The 18,021-nt window shown below is 40.8% G+C and overlaps 1 protein-coding gene across 3 annotated transcripts in view; it reads right to left on the bottom strand.

The window, feature by feature from the left end:
• Positions 1 to 2,768: 2,768 nt before the first annotated feature.
• BZW2 (basic leucine zipper and W2 domains 2) overlaps positions 2,769 to 18,021 on the bottom strand; it is a 58,209-nt gene continuing 42,956 nt past the window's right edge. For all 3 annotated transcript variants that reach the window (XM_057406193.1, XM_057406195.1, XM_057406194.1), the window contains 5 exons: positions 16,826 to 16,996; positions 16,206 to 16,352; positions 11,426 to 11,564; positions 4,854 to 4,976; positions 2,769 to 3,225 (listed from right to left, as the gene is read on the bottom strand). In XM_057406193.1, the coding sequence (XP_057262176.1) occupies positions 3,197 to 3,225; positions 4,854 to 4,976; positions 11,426 to 11,564; positions 16,206 to 16,352; positions 16,826 to 16,996 (609 nt within the window). In that variant the 3' untranslated portion in view covers positions 2,769 to 3,196. The remainder of the gene's footprint in view (positions 3,226 to 4,853; positions 4,977 to 11,425; positions 11,565 to 16,205; positions 16,353 to 16,825; positions 16,997 to 18,021) is intronic.

Raw genomic sequence — 18,021 nt, 5'->3', positions numbered from 1 at the left:
TATTGCAATCTGATGTTAAGAGATATAATTCCAACATGCAGATTCCACTGATGTTTCAAAATTAAATCCAATATGTTATGTGAAGCACATTTTCTATGAAGTATCTTTCCAACCCTAACTATTCCATGATTCTATGATTTTTATAAGACAACTGATTCCATATTTGAAGAATATATTTGGTCTTGACTGTATCTTTCATTTCTTTAGCAGAGAAACACTAATTCAAGGGTTGTGTTAAAGAAATGCTTTGGGTTGTGGATATTTTTAAGTGAAATGCAGACTCTGTGAAGGCTTCCAGGGAAGGGTGCTTTGCCTGAAGAGTGTCACATCAAAAGCCCTGCGCAGCTTATAAACCATGTTTCTTGAAAAGCTTGATCATTACATGAGTTTATACTGAATTTCAGTCTGGTGCAACCCAGGTCTGTTTATATTTGTGCCCCTACCTAGTTCAGTTACCAGCGTATATGTAAAGTGGGTGAAAACATATGTGTGAAAAATCCCCACGTGAACTAATCTCAAAGATTAAGTGGGGAAGTTTCCTGAAAACTAGAGAACACTTGGTGTCTAAGGAAAATAACAGCATTTTGCTGCATGAGGGCAAGCTGAGAGGAGCTCCTGGGAGCTAAACATTAGACATAGTATGAACACAGAGTCAGGCTTTGGGAATTGTGGAACTGAAAACTGGACAAATACCATCAGTCCAGAGTGCAACTCCTCACTCTGCTCTAAATCACAGGGAACAACTTGGCCAGTGGGGCCCTGTCCTACATCACCTGTTTCTTTCCAACAAAATTTTAAATGGAGCCCGGGGAGACTGTGCCAGTAAGCATAGACTTATCTCAAGCTGGAAGGGACCCCTAAGGATTGAGTCGAACCCAGTGGGTGCCTGGCCTTTTAGGTACCTGAATGTCAGTGAAGTGGATCCAACTGAGCATGAGTGAGCTTTGCTTATAGCCACTGCAAGCTGAGGGTACAGACTCAAGCAGGCATCCTGTACCTGCTGCCTTTTGCCAAGTGCCTCCTGCAGACAATGATGTCTCTCCAGCAGATAATGATGCCTCTCTCCAGCAGATGGCCCAGGCAGCCCACAGCCAGCCTTGGTGTCCTCTGCACCTCCTTCCAGATCCGCACCTTGGGAATAAGGCCGAGTTTTAGAGCATACTGAAAATCAGTTTTACATACACCCAGGTGAATACTCGTAAGGAGCTCAGAAAGCTGCAGTTCTGAATTTGAAATGGCTTTAGCAGTAGTGCTTCTGTATCAGTAATGACTCAACAGGTCAGGAGTGCTTGGCAGATTTATTTTCTATAATAACAAAGACTGAAATGGAAAGCGTGCAGCCACAGCATCCATTCTGCTTTTTAATACGACTGTCTTACTGTCTTCTCTAAGTTACTGGAAATACCCACATGGCATATTTCCCCTTCCAAAGGGGAAATACCTGTTAACAAAAATAAATGCTGTTCTAGGGAAAGCTGGCATTCAGCAGCACTGGATTTCCACTTGCTGTTTGCTGTTTCCAGTAAAGCTAGATACATACTGAGACGTTTACAACCCCATTACAACTGTGGATTATATGAAGAGTTGACTTCTCTATAGAAAACTCTGTACTATCTGTTAGGTTATTGGTTTCTAATGACAAAATACAGCATTTCATTAGTTCATTATGCTCTTTCATAGGAATACAAGGGTGTCTTTTCTAAAGCTTACTAATCCTCCAGTCACTCATACTTCATGTGGATTTAACTCTATGTTAAAGGGAAGGATACACAGTGTTTTAAGTAACACTCTTAAAGAGAAGATGAACTGGAGTGGTGCAGTGTGCTGCTAGAGTCATTGTGTGTCATCAGCATGGTTAGACGCATGGACAGCGAAGTAGGGCATGGGGCAGGAGAAGACTGCTTCCAATGAAACTGGACTGGTGAGAAACAAAAAATTAGCAACTGTTACCTGATCAACTACTGTGTGGGAAACAGTGCCAGTCAGGAGATGGTGCTGCACTGTACCTTTGCTGTTGAGTTCACATCCACAAGGCATAACACAGGATTCCAGGGACTCTAATCCTGAGTGCTGTTCCCACAGTGTCAGACCTCTACCTCTGGGCTTGGGTTTTGAGGCTTTCATGCATGTACAAACATGTTCATTGGCTCTGTTTATGCAAAATCCTTGCCAGGTCTCAAGCACTGGAATTGTAAGTGGCATCACATCAAGACATAAGGCGAATATTAAAGAAAGTAAGATGGATCTTAAGAAGTTTACACATTCATTTATGTATTTCAGTCATATGCCTGACTGTAACATCATGCTATGTAAACAAATTTCAGATTTCATATGTAATGACTTCTAGATGTTTTGAAGATAATACTTCTAAAATGAGATGTGTTCTTGCAAGATTTAGCTATTGCCAGTAACTGAGAACAGTATTTTATTCTATCATTTGCATAAATTCTGTACATGCAAAATTGGGACTCCACAGATTTGTTCCTGTATATTTTTTCTGAATTAATTAATGGAATGAATCAACATTTGCTATGGAATTTGGTTAATCTGCCCAAAGTTATATGGTAATATAATCGTATTATGGAAATGTATTAAACATAACATGGGAATAAAGATTAACTAATGATCCAAATTAACTACAGATGCGATTTTGGGGGGTAAGAAGTATGCAAACAGTTTCTTGCCATTCTTGTGCAATTTTCACTTGAAGAATCATAAGAACTTCGGCAAGCCACATTTAGAAAGCACACACATTAACACCACAAAACTAAGATATAAAAGCCATTTATTCAAAAAAATGTGGTGGTGTCAAATCACATACACAAGCCAATATTGAGCTACAAACACAGACCAAACAGTTCTATAAACAAAAATTGGAGTGTTCATATGCCATAGTACCTGAAAAAGACCGTTAATAAAAAGGAGTCCATAAGTATTTCATTTCCACTTTTTCTATATGGCTCCTTGCTGAATGTCTTTGCCTAAGTTAGTGTACAATGAGCCAGAGGTAGAGTCCCAAGTAAAGCATCTAATGCCTCAGGGCTCCATTAAAAACCTTTATTCTTCTAAACAAAAGGAGAGCCTAGCCTATAGTTTTCTGTATGACACTGAAGTAAAGCCTCTTTGCTTGAACATATGGCATTCCCAAGCGCACTTGGCATTAACCTAGATTGAGACTGTGCGTCGTTGAACCGTCTCAGTTCTCCTCCCCTTCAGACTCCGACTCTAGAAAAGAAGAAAGTAAAACACTTCACACAGGTTGCACAAGGTCAGTGATGTTACTGATTCTAGAAAAATAACAAGATACCCTTCCAAAATCTTCATCACACCTAGTACTTCCTAGGAAATATTGGCAGACCAAGTAAGCCAGAAAGAAACACACAGCTTCAGAAGACAAAGATCTACTCTGCTAACCCTCTACGGTGGACCTCTTCATTCATAGATCTAACACTAAATTTTAACCAGATTGCTGGCATTATTATTCTAGTCCTCATCTGCAGAGTCATGCAATGTATATCTGAGCTGAGTTTAATAAGGGATCAGCCTTATTTTCTTGCTCTTCTAATCTCTGAGCAGGCTGTATTGCTACCATCTAGGAAGCACTCTTTAAACTGTTTGCTCCGCAAATATCAATCGTCATCATACAGCTTATCTAGAAAGGCATATGTGGTGTTACGCTACAGCAGGTAGGAAATCCGTACAAACTTCTGATTTCTACAGCATAAAAGCAATTTAGAGGTAGAAACAGGAACAGAATTTAGAAATCAGAACCTATATGGTGTTTTTGTCACCTAAAGCTACTCTGCATCATATTGTACTTCCTATCTGTGTCCACCTGGCAGGAAGGGCTTCCTGCCAACAAATACTATGCGTTGGATCAGACTGCTCAGAGCAAACATGGTCTGCATGTTCTCACAGCAGCCTTTTGTCTTCATTTGTACTGGACTTTGTAATTCAGGACATCTGGCAGAGGGGACATGCAGGAAAGGATAAAAATAAAGAGCAGCATTAAGGCATACAAGAAGACAACTAAAAGGGGGAAAAAATGCTCAATTAGCCCAAGATTTGTAGTCCAAAGTCTTAAGTGTGAAAGGAGCTAATGTATTCATACTGTTACCTGCACATGTGAATTGCTGCAAAGTTTATCTGCTCCTTGGCATTGCAACATATTCCATCCAAGTTTCTAAAACTAATTACATTAAATAGTTGCAAAGAACACTATTGATTATATCCTTATCTATTACACATGGATTGATCTTCCCAATTAATGTGGAATTCCTTTTCCATGCAAAAAAAGTAACTTACTTATTCAGTACAAACCAATGTATTTTCCTATGCAGAACATGAGAAAAACAGTGTTAGAGACTAAAGAAACTAGTTTCCCTCCCCAGTAACCACTGTGAAGCACCAAAACCAGCCTGCATAATCTTAGTCTGACCATTCAGCTAAAAGTAATTTCAACTGCAGTGGCACAGGCTTATGATACATTCACATTGCCAGCACAGATGATAATAGCAGAAAAGGCACTGATGCAGAAAGCTGTTTGGTTACATGTGCTAACATCAAGGTGCTTTATGCTGTCATCAGTGCAGTGCTCCTCCCTGCAGAAGCTTCAAGAATTTATCTACAGACAAGTGGTACCAGATGACTTAAGGACTTCACAAGGTCACAGTAAACATTAAAAATCAGCAAGTGTTGTTAGGCTCAAGCATGATTGGAAACAATTTGGAGCATTGGTGCCTGCTGTTTCCTGTTCTAAGTCTGTATACTTCATAGGCCTGGTACAACCAAAACCTGAAAAAATACATTTAATCTGTGAACAGACTACCACCGTTCTCTAAATGAACCTGTACCTTCTTCAGCATTTTGCAGCCACTCCACAAATTTCTTCATCTGGTCGAGAAAAACACTTTTGCCTTTAGCAACATGTGCTTCTTTATACCACTTGAGGATAGCTTCTTCACTCAGGACATCAGCTGAAACACAGAGCAGTGTTTGTAAAAAAACAGTGTAATTTTTCAGAGGTTAGAAGACTTTGAACACAAGAGAAGATTTATTTTAAAGGCAGCATAACAAAAGTTAGTATGATCACAGTGGCACAAACTGTGTGTGAACTGTATTGGGGTACAACTACAGAATATGATACATATAAGGGATTCCAGATGTAATAAAATGTGCAATATATTAGGCTTGAAATAAAGTACCAAATATTATACTTCTGTAAAAGAGAGTTTTCTATTCATCTGAGTTAAATACACCATGTGAGATGGCTGGATTAAAAAATAAATAAATAGACCAGTTTGCACATCTGAGAAGCTATCACAATAAGAAATCCCATGATTTTTTCTGGCTGCTGGAACACAGAACTGTGCACGGTTGCAGAAATCTGAAGTGACAGATACCTCCTGATTGAACAGTTAAAATCAGCCAGCAGGGGATTTCTGCAATCATTTTACCCTAAAGGTTTTCTATTGTTTTTAGCTAGTAAGTTTTAAGGTCACTATTCAGACCACCCATTTTAAGGGACCAGCTCAGATGGACAGCACTGCTGACATTATTATGTCAAGCACCAAGAATAAAATAGCTGTCAGTGAGGGAATGTGAGGCTGAGTATGATTCAGAATAAAGAAATCCTAATGAACAGCAAGGACACTTTACTGTTTCTAACAGATGCAAATTTAGGTCTAGCAACAGACTTCTAGCCCCAGGAACAAAGCTGTGATCCAGCCAAGCCAAATATCTCAGTAACTGATAGCTATGGAGGCAAAACCTTGGATCCACAATGGCATTTTGGCAGTTATGTAATGCAAGAGGCAAGAACAAACAAAAATTAAATTAAAAAAAACCTATTTGTTCTATAAAAGGACTAAAGACAGCTTTCTGCATCTTATCTTCTTTCTGTCTTTGAACAAACTACCCCTCATGCTCTGCAAAATCAACACACTGATGTCGAGTCCTTCACTGCTTCCCTGAGCTCTTTGGTGCCACCCCACCACCCACGGGGTGTTCACTTGCAGAGGCACCTACCCTGACCATCACCTCCTGCTTCAGCCTAAAGGTTAGAGCAGGTGTGGCAGGGAAGGGAAGAAGGCAAACTGAAATAAATGACACCAAAACTCCAAAGCATCTGATCAAATGAGACAGAGGAGACACATTTCACATATGCCGCTGAGTAACTAACACATGGAAGCAGCCAAGGATACATTTGAACTTAATCAAAACTATCCTAAAACATTCAACAGTAATGGAAAGTCTCCCTGAAAATCTGGAATTTAAGTGTTTGACTGGAAGTTACCTTGTCTCTAAGGCACTCTTCCAAAATAAAACCTCTTCTGCAGTTTGCTGCAACTAGCTGCAAGCTGAAAATGCACAGAAGACAGGACTGCACTGTCTTTAGGCTTTTTTCAGTATATATGAAGTTGCACTTCTGGAATTCTACAAGTGGCACATAAAGCCATATCTTCCTGAAATCACAACTCACCACAATGAACTTTTTCTCCAATTCAACAGAAACACTGGAGCTAAGAAAGAGGTTTCAAACACACTGCATTAAATACTTGCCAGTAGTCTTTAGCAGCAGCTCAAAGGCATTATTACAGCATTCGACAAATCAGGATTTTCATTTAGCAAACCTGAAAATAGTTCACATGGATGCTCATGAAACTGTAGTTTAATCCCTGCATGTAAAAAGCTTACATTCACCATAGCCCTGAAGTTCAGGCACATATATGTGCAGAATCACAGAATCAACTAGGCTGGAAAAGACCTTTAAGATGATGAAATCCAACCATTATGAATTACTCAGGTTGTGACACATCTTATGATCCTTAGAGACAGGCAAAAATATCAGGAGAGATTTCAGGGGAACCCTGCAACCCCAGCTCAAGCTGGCTCTTGGGCATTGTGGCTATTTAAGAACACAAAGTTGCTGCTTAGAAGCAGCTGCGGAAGCCCATTGCTACATTACAGCCTATACTGATAGCATGCAAGGAATTGCTTCCAGGTAGGCTCATACCTCAGTCCAAGAGTACAAGGATTTCAGTTCAGTTTTTGATTGTGGACTGCGGATCTCAATGGGTTTGTTGCCAAACAGAAAAGGTGAACTTTTCCCTCCCTCCCCAAACCTGATAATAACAGCATGTAATCTCACCGTGTGCCCTGAAGCTTAAGCCATTCCCAAGTCAGGTGGATGAAAAATTTGCCTGTGTAACTCCATGGCAATAAGCCTCCTATGCTAATGGAGAAGAACAAAATGCATTCAGCTACAAAAAGGACAACTGCAACTCTCCTTTCATTTCTGAGCAATATTATTTGTAATACATTCATGCCTCCAGTGCTCATAAGAGATGATATTCTCCTGTCAGCAAAGAGATGCTCAATTAAACAATCATGCAGGACAGGGTGCAGTTAATCATAACTCCAGGTTGCTCTGAAGCAATGGGAACACTGAGGCGGACGGGAGGAGGGAGGAAATGATTCATTTTGTATATATATATAGTTATTCCCCATTGAAGTTCATTATAGCTATATTTTACCAGCTGAATGCTGTGACTGTGGGTGTGTGCACATCATTCTCACTGCAGCCCCAGGTGATGTCAGTCCCAGAGAGCTGGTTTTCCTGCAGGTGCAGCCAACTGCCACGCAAACCACCCACAGCCAGAGCCCTAGGGGCATCCCCCATGACAGGGAGAAGCTGAAGACCACAGACTGCAGAGCGCAGAGTCTTTACTGCAGGGTTAACTGGAAACTTCCTTGAAGTTCAGGTCTCAGCTTTGTACTAAATCACCCAGTTTGAATGAATTTCTGCTTTCAACTCAAACCGCATAGCCATGGGCAGGAAAGGGAAAAACACACCCTGTCAGCTGCCAACGCAGTCAATCTGCAGCATTCAACTCTACTGCAGCTAATCCAGTTGGGAGGGCAGAGCCTTAAGGCAAGGGCTCTTACAATGCAAGGAATGTCACCCACAGTACAGCTATGGTCTTTATGGTCAGTTTTTGTTTTATTTTCTGGCAAACTTTTGCATCCAGTACCAAAAGAAAGTACTTGAATAATGAAGATATTTGTGTTTCCTCAAAACCCAAAACCTGTGTATCAAGTGGAATGTGAAGACTCTGTTCTTGGACACGATTCCTGCAGTGTTTCAGAAGACAGTCTGCATCGTTTGGTACAACATCTCTCTATTGCAGGACAGTATCTCTGAGGCCCAATTATGCTGCTGCAACTCAGAGAACTACTTCACATGTACTTGGGTTTTACGTATTTATTTTTTTTTAACCTTTGGTATTTTGTAAACATTGTCTTGAATTCTAATGCAAAAGTGCTCAGAGGGTTTGTGCCTGCTAAGGGTGTTTGCTCCTTCCTCATGAAAGGAATGGTTATTAATTTCAACAGCATCAAGATTTCACATCTGAAATCTCCAGGTTGGACACAGACTAAAAGAAAGGCGATTGTGCATGTGAATATGATAAACGTAATCCCATAACAGCAACACTTACTTTACCCACCATTAAGGGACACACTGCAACATGGAACGGATTAAAAACCACCATCCATCTTATGATACAAGCATAACTAGCAAGGAGGCTGGCAAACATATTAGGTGTCACTCAGGAGAATTCAGCAATTCTTATTCTGCACCTGGCTTTTAGATTATTGCTCACACTGCAGCTGGCAGATTTACAATTGCACTGGCTTTAAGTGATGACCAGAAAAGCAACATTATAGCCAGAGATCAGTAAAAAAGTGGACAGCTTATTTTTCTCTATACTGTACTGGGCACACAAAGATATAATATTATAATGTCAACAAGCTTTAGCTGACTAGAGAACTGCTTTTGCAAATAATATTTACAAGCTGGTGAGAAGCTGCTACCACATAAGGGAAAACAGGGCTTGGGCTTTCATTAAGGGAAAAGTGGATATTCCTCATTTAGAGACAGGATTGTGAAAAACCCAGAACAACAACACAGGCTTTCAAAGACCTTATAGGTGCTAATAAGCCCCATCATTCCTGTTAGTATGTTTAGCTATTTTCAGGTAATTCCCATAGAAGTAAGGGCTATTTTATGATGGAAGCATGGGAAGGACTTAAATGCAAGATGTTGGACATGCTGTTGAGAGTAGTCATAAAATTAGATATGTCAAAGCATGAGTGGCATTTGGTGCCTACCATCATTGATGACTATTTTCATGCCCAGGAAGCACTCCTTCATAATAAGTAATAAGCAATACACTGACCATATTCATGCTGGTAGATAGCTGCATTTCTGTCTGCCCATCCACTGGTACTTCAGATGCCTATATTTCTCATTAAAAAAAAAGTACATCAGGTACCCTGAAACCTTTCCAGATCCTGTGCAGGTTACCCTTGAAGCACAACAGAAAGGGAAACACGTGCGTCTGCTGTTCCCTCACCACTGACACAGCCAAACAACTGTTTGGGGGCTGTTTTCCTTGACTTAGGAAACAGAAGATATGCTGTTATTGGCAACAATGAAGTGTGTCTCTCTAAAGACGTTATGGCTTGTTTCAAGTGGATAGATATAAACTGGGGAGAAGGAGAGGGTGAGATCTACCAGTACTGAAACAAAGAGGAGGCAGGCAGCATGGCTCTGGACAAGCCAAAGCCATGAGCGGTTAAAATTCGATAACATAATGTGGGAGAAACAGGAAATGGAGGACTGGTGCTCCCAGAATCTTCCCTGGTTAATGCCATAATATGTCTCCACTTAATGGACACTGTTTAAATCTACAGCTGCCTTAGGCAGACAGAGCTGATAACTTCTTTACTGTGTCCAGAGCTCAGAAGGGACCTACAGCTAGTGGCTGTAAAGCCAGGCAAGCAGTTGCCAAACAGGCAGCAGCAGGTCTGCCAATCCAGCTTCAGCCTAAGCATGGCCAAGAAGGGCTGGCAGCTGTGCCACTGCATGACTGCATCAGATGGCAGAGGCAGGTGCTCTGGCGTGCCTGCCCAAGATGTTCCAGGCAGGAACAGCGGGACAGCAAGTATTGCACATGCTGGACATGCTAAACTCACAGCTTCTACCCACAGGCCATACGGTAGCTCCAAACACTCTTCTAGATATTATGCAAATCCTAAACGATATTGTGGCACCTGTAGCGCTGAGGCTAAAGCCTTCTCACCCTAACAAGCTTGCCCGAGTACATCTCCAGAGTCAGAGCAAGAGCTCATGGGGTAAGTGGAGTACATGGGAACTGGGTTCTTGGAGCACGGTAGGTTAAACTTACGATTTAGTGATTTATTTTCTTTTTTTAAAATACTTTGGAATGTCAGGGTTACCCCTGCAGCCTAAGGCAGTAATGAATTTACCAAAATTTTGATGGGAATCCTACACAAGACTATTCCTGGTTTAACCATCACTTCTGGTCTGAGTGCACAGCAATTACAGTGCTCATTCACCATGTCCACAGTGAATTTTCTTCTCCAAAGAAAACTGAATAAAGTGCTTGCTGCAGTTTTCAGTTTCAAGTTTGTCCTCGGTCATTAGCAGTGTTTATGAATCGTAGAATTTGAGGGCAGAGGGACAAAGGGTATTGCTTTTTCATTTGATCACTGAAGCCATGCTATATTGACACAAGGATGGAAATAAACCCACATAATTCACTTCCTTCTGAAACCATGAAATTATTTCAACAGTCTGAACTTGTTTGCCTTGAACATGTACCTGGACACAACAGGGTGAACAAAGATCAGTATTGGGTTTCTGCTCCTGCTGATTTTTCTCCTTCAACTATTTATAGCAAGGATGTCAGAACAAACCATTTGGCACCCGTCATGCAGTGCAAGACCATTAGTCTCTATGACAACCTGATCAGAATAAACTTGTGAAGAAGTCAATTTCACAATAAAAATTAAATCTGTCAAACTATGGCACCTGCAAGGAATGGGTAAGGAAAGGAAAGGGGAAAGAACAATAAGGGAAGCTTTTTCTGGCAGGGAGGGAGGAACAAAAAAACCCAATAAAACAACAAACAAACGAAAAAACAACCCACCACCCCAAACCGTAAAATCTTCCTGCCAAAAGGGATTGCACTTCCCAGGTTTCTTAAAGCACAGCTGTAATCTGCTTCTAAATCTGCCAGGAATGTATAGAAATGTCTTCTTAGAACTGTTTTTCTACAAGGACTAAGCTGCATTTCAACAGACTGTGTGCAGTGTGTGGATCCTGCTTATGCTTCTTGACTATGGGTAAGTGCAACAAAGAGAGAAGGGCTTGTTTCGCTTTTCCTGCTGCCACACACTGGTTTGAACTATCAAAGCATAAGGTTATTCCAGAGTTCAGCTCCAACACAACCTTCTCATATGCAATACCCAGAGAACGCCAGTTTTCTGTAATGTCATAGGTGAGTGGTTGGCATAGAGAATCTACACACAGGATACAACAGGGGATATAGACTTTTACCTTTATAGAAGAGTACCACAATCTTCTGAAAGGCTTTCATGAAGTGGATGTTGTCATAACAGTATTCTTGCACCTTCTGAAGAAGAATCAACTCTGACTGGCCTTGAGTGCTGAACACAGCAAGCAGAGGGGCATATTGCTAAAAGGAAGAGAAGGTGAAAGACAAAATGCATGTTAGTATAATGAAAAAGGAAATAAACTAATGCAAATTTTTAATGTATGCATCAATTTAATTCCCAAATCCCTAGGTTTACTTGCCAATTGCATTTACTTAAATGCATACAACACATATACATAAATATCCCTGAGCTTTTGTAAGATGTGCATGCTGTGAGCTAAATTTCAGTACCACTTACAGATACTGAATTTTGTAAAACTAACTTACAAAGTCCACATTTTCGAGTACTGCTGTTTGTACACTTCACAAGGTAGCATGCTGCTAATCCAAGAGTGATATTTATTGATGTTCATAATGTAAGACGTCCAAGGATGAACTGCATGAAAATATAAATCTCTTGTTTCACAGGCATTTCAGAAGTCCCAGGAAATGAAATTAAATTAGTCCAGATTAACTGTGATCAAGTGTTATGATTTTTTTCTCGTTACCACCATCAGGGTATCATGACAACCTTTGCTTTGATAAACATTTTCACATGTTAACATTAGCAGTATTAACTGCTAATGTTATTCTGACAAGACAGTAGCAGTACATTTCATTGTCTTTTCCTGGAGTTTATTAAGATAAACCAAAAACTTCCTTTTTATGCAATTTTTCCCCCTCTTATTTCAGCTCTTAAAAATAAAAATGACATTAAAGGACTCTATCTTGTTCACTCTTTCCTTAAAAGTGACAATATTTCTATCCATATCTCCTAATTTCCTTTTCTCTTAGCCTGTGACGAGTCCAGCTAAGACTGCAGTCTTAAATTTAAGGTAATATTAAAAGCATTTTTCAGAACTGAAGGGGAAGACAAATCACCTTTGGTCTGCAGAGCCCCTGGCTAAACATATATTAAGATTAGTATTTAAATTGTTCTTGCACTGAGCAGCTCAGCCTTTTTTCAAGGCCAGGCTGGACAAGTCTAGGGTGAGGCGCCCCTGCCCATGGCACAGGGTTGGAACTAGATGATTTTAAGGTCTTTTCCAAACCAAACCATTCTATGATTCTATGGTTTGTAGTAACACTCTCAATTTGATGTTTTTCTGGCCTGTGTGACCAGGGCTGCAGATGGATGTGGTGCTAACAAAACACTTGCCGCCACAGCACTGAAGGGCACGTTCAAAAGTACGTACACTTCAGGACTTCTCTACAAGAGGCCAAATCCCAAGAGATTTACTAAACATGACCCATGGAAAAAAATATTAAAAAATCTGAAAATCAACTGAAATTTGAAAGGTTTGTCCAGAATGTCTTTTACAAAATAATTATCAGCTATTAATTTTATGACAGAGAGATCAAGGAATCACACTGCAACTGTAACAAGAGCAGCTAGGTAGGTGGATAATATTAGTACTTCTGGAAGAAACTCCCTTACAAAGTAACTATGAGAAATGACTAGATGTAGCTAACACCACAGATGCCTTTCCACATCTGGCAGGAATAGCCACATCTTTAGAAACAATGTTACTGTTTCAGTAAAAGCGCTGCAAAACTTGTGCAGACTTTGGGCAGCGGGACTCCCTCTTCTTCCCATTTTTGCCCTTGGAGTTTCCAGCTGGTATCTAGGCAAGCACCAGGGAGGCAGGGCAATACACACTGCAGTTTGTTTGTCTAATAGCCTCAGCAGAACCCACTCCATCCATAGGTTTGTGAAGTGCTGTAAGTGTTAAGGAATTAATAATCAAAATCCTGTGTTTTCAACTTAGAAGTAAGATACCTTCATTTTGCCGCATCCAGCTGACTCCCTTCACATTCCTTTCACTCCACAACTGGTGCAGACTTACAACTGTAAGTTTCACAAGTGTTTAACTGACTAAGGAACCATAAAATTAGCTTTTTCCCACTGCTGGCTGAACTAAGTGGCATGACTTTCCATTGCCCCAGGTTAGGTAACAACAGCAGGTCAGCAGCTGCAGGGTCATGAAGCTCACACCACAGCCTGGCTTGCAGTGCAAATTGTCTGGAGGATTCTTCACACCCATGGGGAATATCCCTTCTCTGCTCTGGAGGTGACCTAAGGGCTAAGCCCCAGTGTCACAGTCAGGTTACTGGGACAATGAGGAGCTTACCCTGTAAGATTCAGGGTTTAACAGCTTGCCCCATTTCCTCTGCAGTTCAGCTCTCGCCAGCCTTGCCATACGAATGGCACACATCACATTTACTGCACTGGGCACGCCGGTTCATGGCTGCTCACCACCTGCATTAGGAAGCCACCCATTCAGTAAGGTTTGTTAAGAACTGTGAACTAGGTCAATAGAGAAGGCTCGGGGGAGTACCTTACCGCTCTTGACGACTGCCTGAAAGGAAAACGGAGCAAAGACATGGCTGGTCTTTTCTCTCAAGTAACAAGTGATAGCACAAGAGGTAACAGACCAGATATTAGGAGAAATTTCTTCACCACAAGGATGATCAGGCATTGGAACAGGCTGTCCAGGGAAGTGGTGGAATCACTGTCCCTGGAAGGTTTCAAAAAGCATGTAGATGAGGCCCTCAGTGACATGGTTTAGTGATGGACTTGGCAGTCGTGGTATAGTGGTTGGACTTGATCTTAAAGGCCTTTTCTAATCTAGCTGATTGTGTGATTCTGTGCCTTTATACATCTTTTCAGGGGTGCCTCGTATACAGCTTATTAAAAGAAATCCAATAAATCAAAGAGCCTTGTATCCAGACATCAAAACTTTGGAAACTGTGCTTTGTGAAAGTTATCTGCCAGGTACAGCCATGCAACAAGAAATCCCACCACCTGGCATGTCCTGTGTCAACCACGTATTTATATGCATCTTGATCCATGCCACCAGGGTGAAACAATGCCGTGATTGTTTCAGGGCATGTCAACACACAAAGACATGGGAACTAAGCTCTGTGTCACATTAACAGTGTTAAACGGACTTCTGAAGTTGGCTCACACACTGGGTCAGCTGAGAGCTCAAACTGAGGAATCCAAGATCTGTTACCACCTATCCACAGAAGGATGTGAAAGAAATGCTGTTCATTTCTGAGCACTGAAATGTAAAACAGCAACTAGCAAAGCCTAAATTTCTATTTCTACTGCTTCTGTTAAAATCTTTCCTCTAAGTGCAAATAAAAAAATACCACATACAAACTCATCCTCTGTTTTTGGAAAGTGGCTGTAGCTGGAAGGATGCCTATCTGATATAGGCAAGATGTCTTCATTTAGTGGGGTTACGTACATAGCTACATATACTGGGTCAGTGAGATGCATAGAACTAGTCATCGAGTCAACAATATTTGTACAAAGCCAGCTATGTTTCTTTTCCCAATGCTCAAATACTCCAAAAAGTGTTTGTTGATTTGCCCTGCAGTACTAGGCAATAAATCTCAATGGATACTCTGTTACAACTCAATAAGATATGATCAATTTTTACATCAAAAGAACAAGAAAAACAATGTCTCCCCCCCCTTCTGGAAACTATCTCCTCCTTCTACTGCTATTTGGGTCACTTGAAAAGACTTCAAGGCATTCAGTTTTATCATCAAAGACTGTACAAGATCCCAAGTGACTACATGTCTAGGATGACTGACTGGGAAACCAAATTCAGATGAAAGGACAGCAGCAGTAGCAGCTAAACCAACATGGGAAATCCAAGTATGGAGAGGCATCCAATATGAGAAAGAAAGGAATTCAGATCAAGCTTAACATACATTTAACCATAAAGTATAGCTGGCTTCTGTCCTAGGGCAAATCTTTGTAGCCCTGACTATGAGGGAGTATTCTCTTGGTCATGGTTCGCAGCTTAAAAAGAGTAATTCTGCTGAAAAGCCTCTGTTCTCAGTTCAACTGTCTTGTACTGCAATTCCTTCTGACTCAGATGAGTAATACCAACCATAGCAATGACTCTCATGTCTCTGCATTGTTTTTAGGTTTGGGATGGTGGTTTTTTTCCCCACTTCCAGGTCATTAGAGTTTCTGTACCAAGATCCAACTGTGATACTGCGATCTGTAATCTTAGCAAACTGCAGCCTGTCTTCCTATGTATTCAGTTCTCTCTTCCACAAGGTCAGTGCCTGGATCAGACAGTAACTACACTATACAGTCCACATGCTCTCAAGCCAGCTCCTGGGTTATTATTTGACAAGTTGCTGAGTATCCAGCTCCCACAGTCAACACAGGCAACAATCATTTTCACAGATTCTGAACTCAGCAGTCCCGCTTGTGCAAAACAAGCACAGGTGCCACCTCACCATGCTCCCAAAACTTCTTTGCTTCTGGCAAAGACATTACAAAGACAGTTCCTGCAGCCTTACCTTAGTAAGGTGTGAGCAGGGCTGAGTCTCAGCATTTGCTTAGCACTGTCCCCAGCGTAAGGAGATTCTCAGGATCTGACATACCGAGAAAGCACAACACAGATGTGCTCAGGCTGTGATCACATCGGTTTGCTCTCTCTGTGCTATATGCCTTGGGGTATTCAATAATCTTAAATGCCTCAATTTTGCGTTCATTTGACTAAAGGAGAAGGGACTATACACAGTACTTAGTGTGCTCAGTGTCAGCCCTCAAAACACTCAATCTCCTGGATTTAAACAGGTAAAAACCTGGCAGCAGTGGAATGTTTTCTGTTACTTCATAGCAGCCCTTCCCCTCTTCACCCACACACGCACCTTTAGATGTTTGAGGGCTTGCTCTGCAACCAGCTCTTCCTTCTTGTTCCATTCCACAGCATTCATGACACAGGTCCACAGGAGACCTATCACCGCTGGCTCCGGCAGCTCATTTCTTTTCATTTCCTCTTTTACATAAAGCACTATCTGGAGCAGGAAGTAAACTGCTGTCTTAAACAACATTTCCGATCAACCAGAAACAATGCTGACTTATCAAATATTTGCAGTCATTTACAAATAACACCATGGTATAGAAGTAATAAGAAACAACATTGGAACAAGAATAATGAAAAGGAAGCATTTAGCATGCTTTTTTTAGCAACATTACTATTAACTTGACCATAAATTTTGTCCCTCCCCTCCAACCTAACAGTTAATCCAGTTAAATGAAATACATTCTCATCAAGCATAACTGAACCAAAAAACCCATAGTCAGCTGCACTTGTAAATCCAGAGGATGTCTTGTTGCTTTAATCATAAGCAGAGTGAATGGATGAATACATTAAAATAATTCAGAGGAAATCTGTGAGATGCACATATCTGTTCCCCTCTACCCGGTGTTGATTTAAGGTTTTGGCTATGATCATATAAACAGAAAGCTGGAAAACCCCACTCTTTACCTCTTTAATTGGGCATTCCTGAGAGAGACGTTCTTGTAGCTCTTTTTGAAGTTCTTTACGAGTCCCCAGTGACTGCTGAACTCTAAGGAAATCTGAGAGCTCTTTTAGACCTGCTTCAGTAAAGTACTTGGCAAAATGGTCCACATTCTGCCGGTTGGCTGGAAATAGTTCCTAGGAAGACGGGAATGCTTTCTGTTAAATAAATAAGCAATGACAACTCTTGACAGAACTGAAGGAACAATTTTTAAGAATGAACAGTGGGAATCACCTGGTACTGCACTTAAAAAAATAAAGTGCTTCAACACTGGAAAAGTCAACACTTCATTCATATTGTTGTGTTTCATTATAGTGGAGGAAAAAAACTATGGCCAGTTACGCAAAAAAGCTAACACCCATTCCGCATGAAGTGTGTGTACTTATGATGTTGCTCAAAACAGTCCTCAGAGAAACTATACCTTTTCCAGCCAGATTCCAAGAGTCTTGTAGGGAAAGCACAAAGAAATACATGGTAAAGCCATTATATATGAAGAACATTTACCATGCCTTCCCAGTGCATCCACTTCATTGGAGAAATACGCTTAGCCACACACACGTAAGTAGCTCAGGCACTCTGGCCTGATGTTGCTCCCCTGATGAGGGATGATCATCACTAATGCATCATTTAACAAAGACCACAAAATCCACTGTACTGCACTGTTAGTACAGTACAGTACAGTGGAGAAACATAGCTGGCTTTGTACTGTTACCACTAACTCCTGTAGGCATTGCTAATTCAAAGACACTGTCAATCTATGATTTATGAAAGTCCAGCTACTTAGAAAAGATAAAACTACTCTTAAAAACTGCTACAGCAAATGTCCCATCTTGGCAATGATTCAATCGCATTTGCTTACGATCCAGTTCTTAGTGTCTATCAATGATTTGTGGGGTAGAGTTGGGTTTTTTTAACAAACAAGCTAAAGACCCTTAATCTGTTTACTGACTGACAATGAGATTAAGAGGAAACTTTCATGAAGGCATCTATGCTAGGCAACATCACCTGATGCTTTATAATTGTTTAATATAGCAGCATGAGAGCCAACAGCTGAAAGTTTAAGTCAATCAAGTTCAAAATAGAAGATGCAGTTTGCTTTCCTCCCCCTCTCTAATAAACAGTGTAATTAGCCCATTTCCCAGCTTTATGGCAAATTATTTAT

The sequence above is a fragment of the Pezoporus wallicus genome, unplaced genomic scaffold (assembly GCF_028554395.1).
Source record: "Pezoporus wallicus isolate ANWC-B61680 ecotype Strahan unplaced genomic scaffold, APGP_CSIRO_Pwel_v1 contig_5879, whole genome shotgun sequence".
Taxonomy (NCBI): domain Eukaryota; kingdom Metazoa; phylum Chordata; class Aves; order Psittaciformes; family Psittacidae; genus Pezoporus; species Pezoporus wallicus.
The sequence above is the reverse complement of the archived record's forward strand: the minus strand, read 5'-3'. Positions and strand labels throughout refer to the sequence as shown.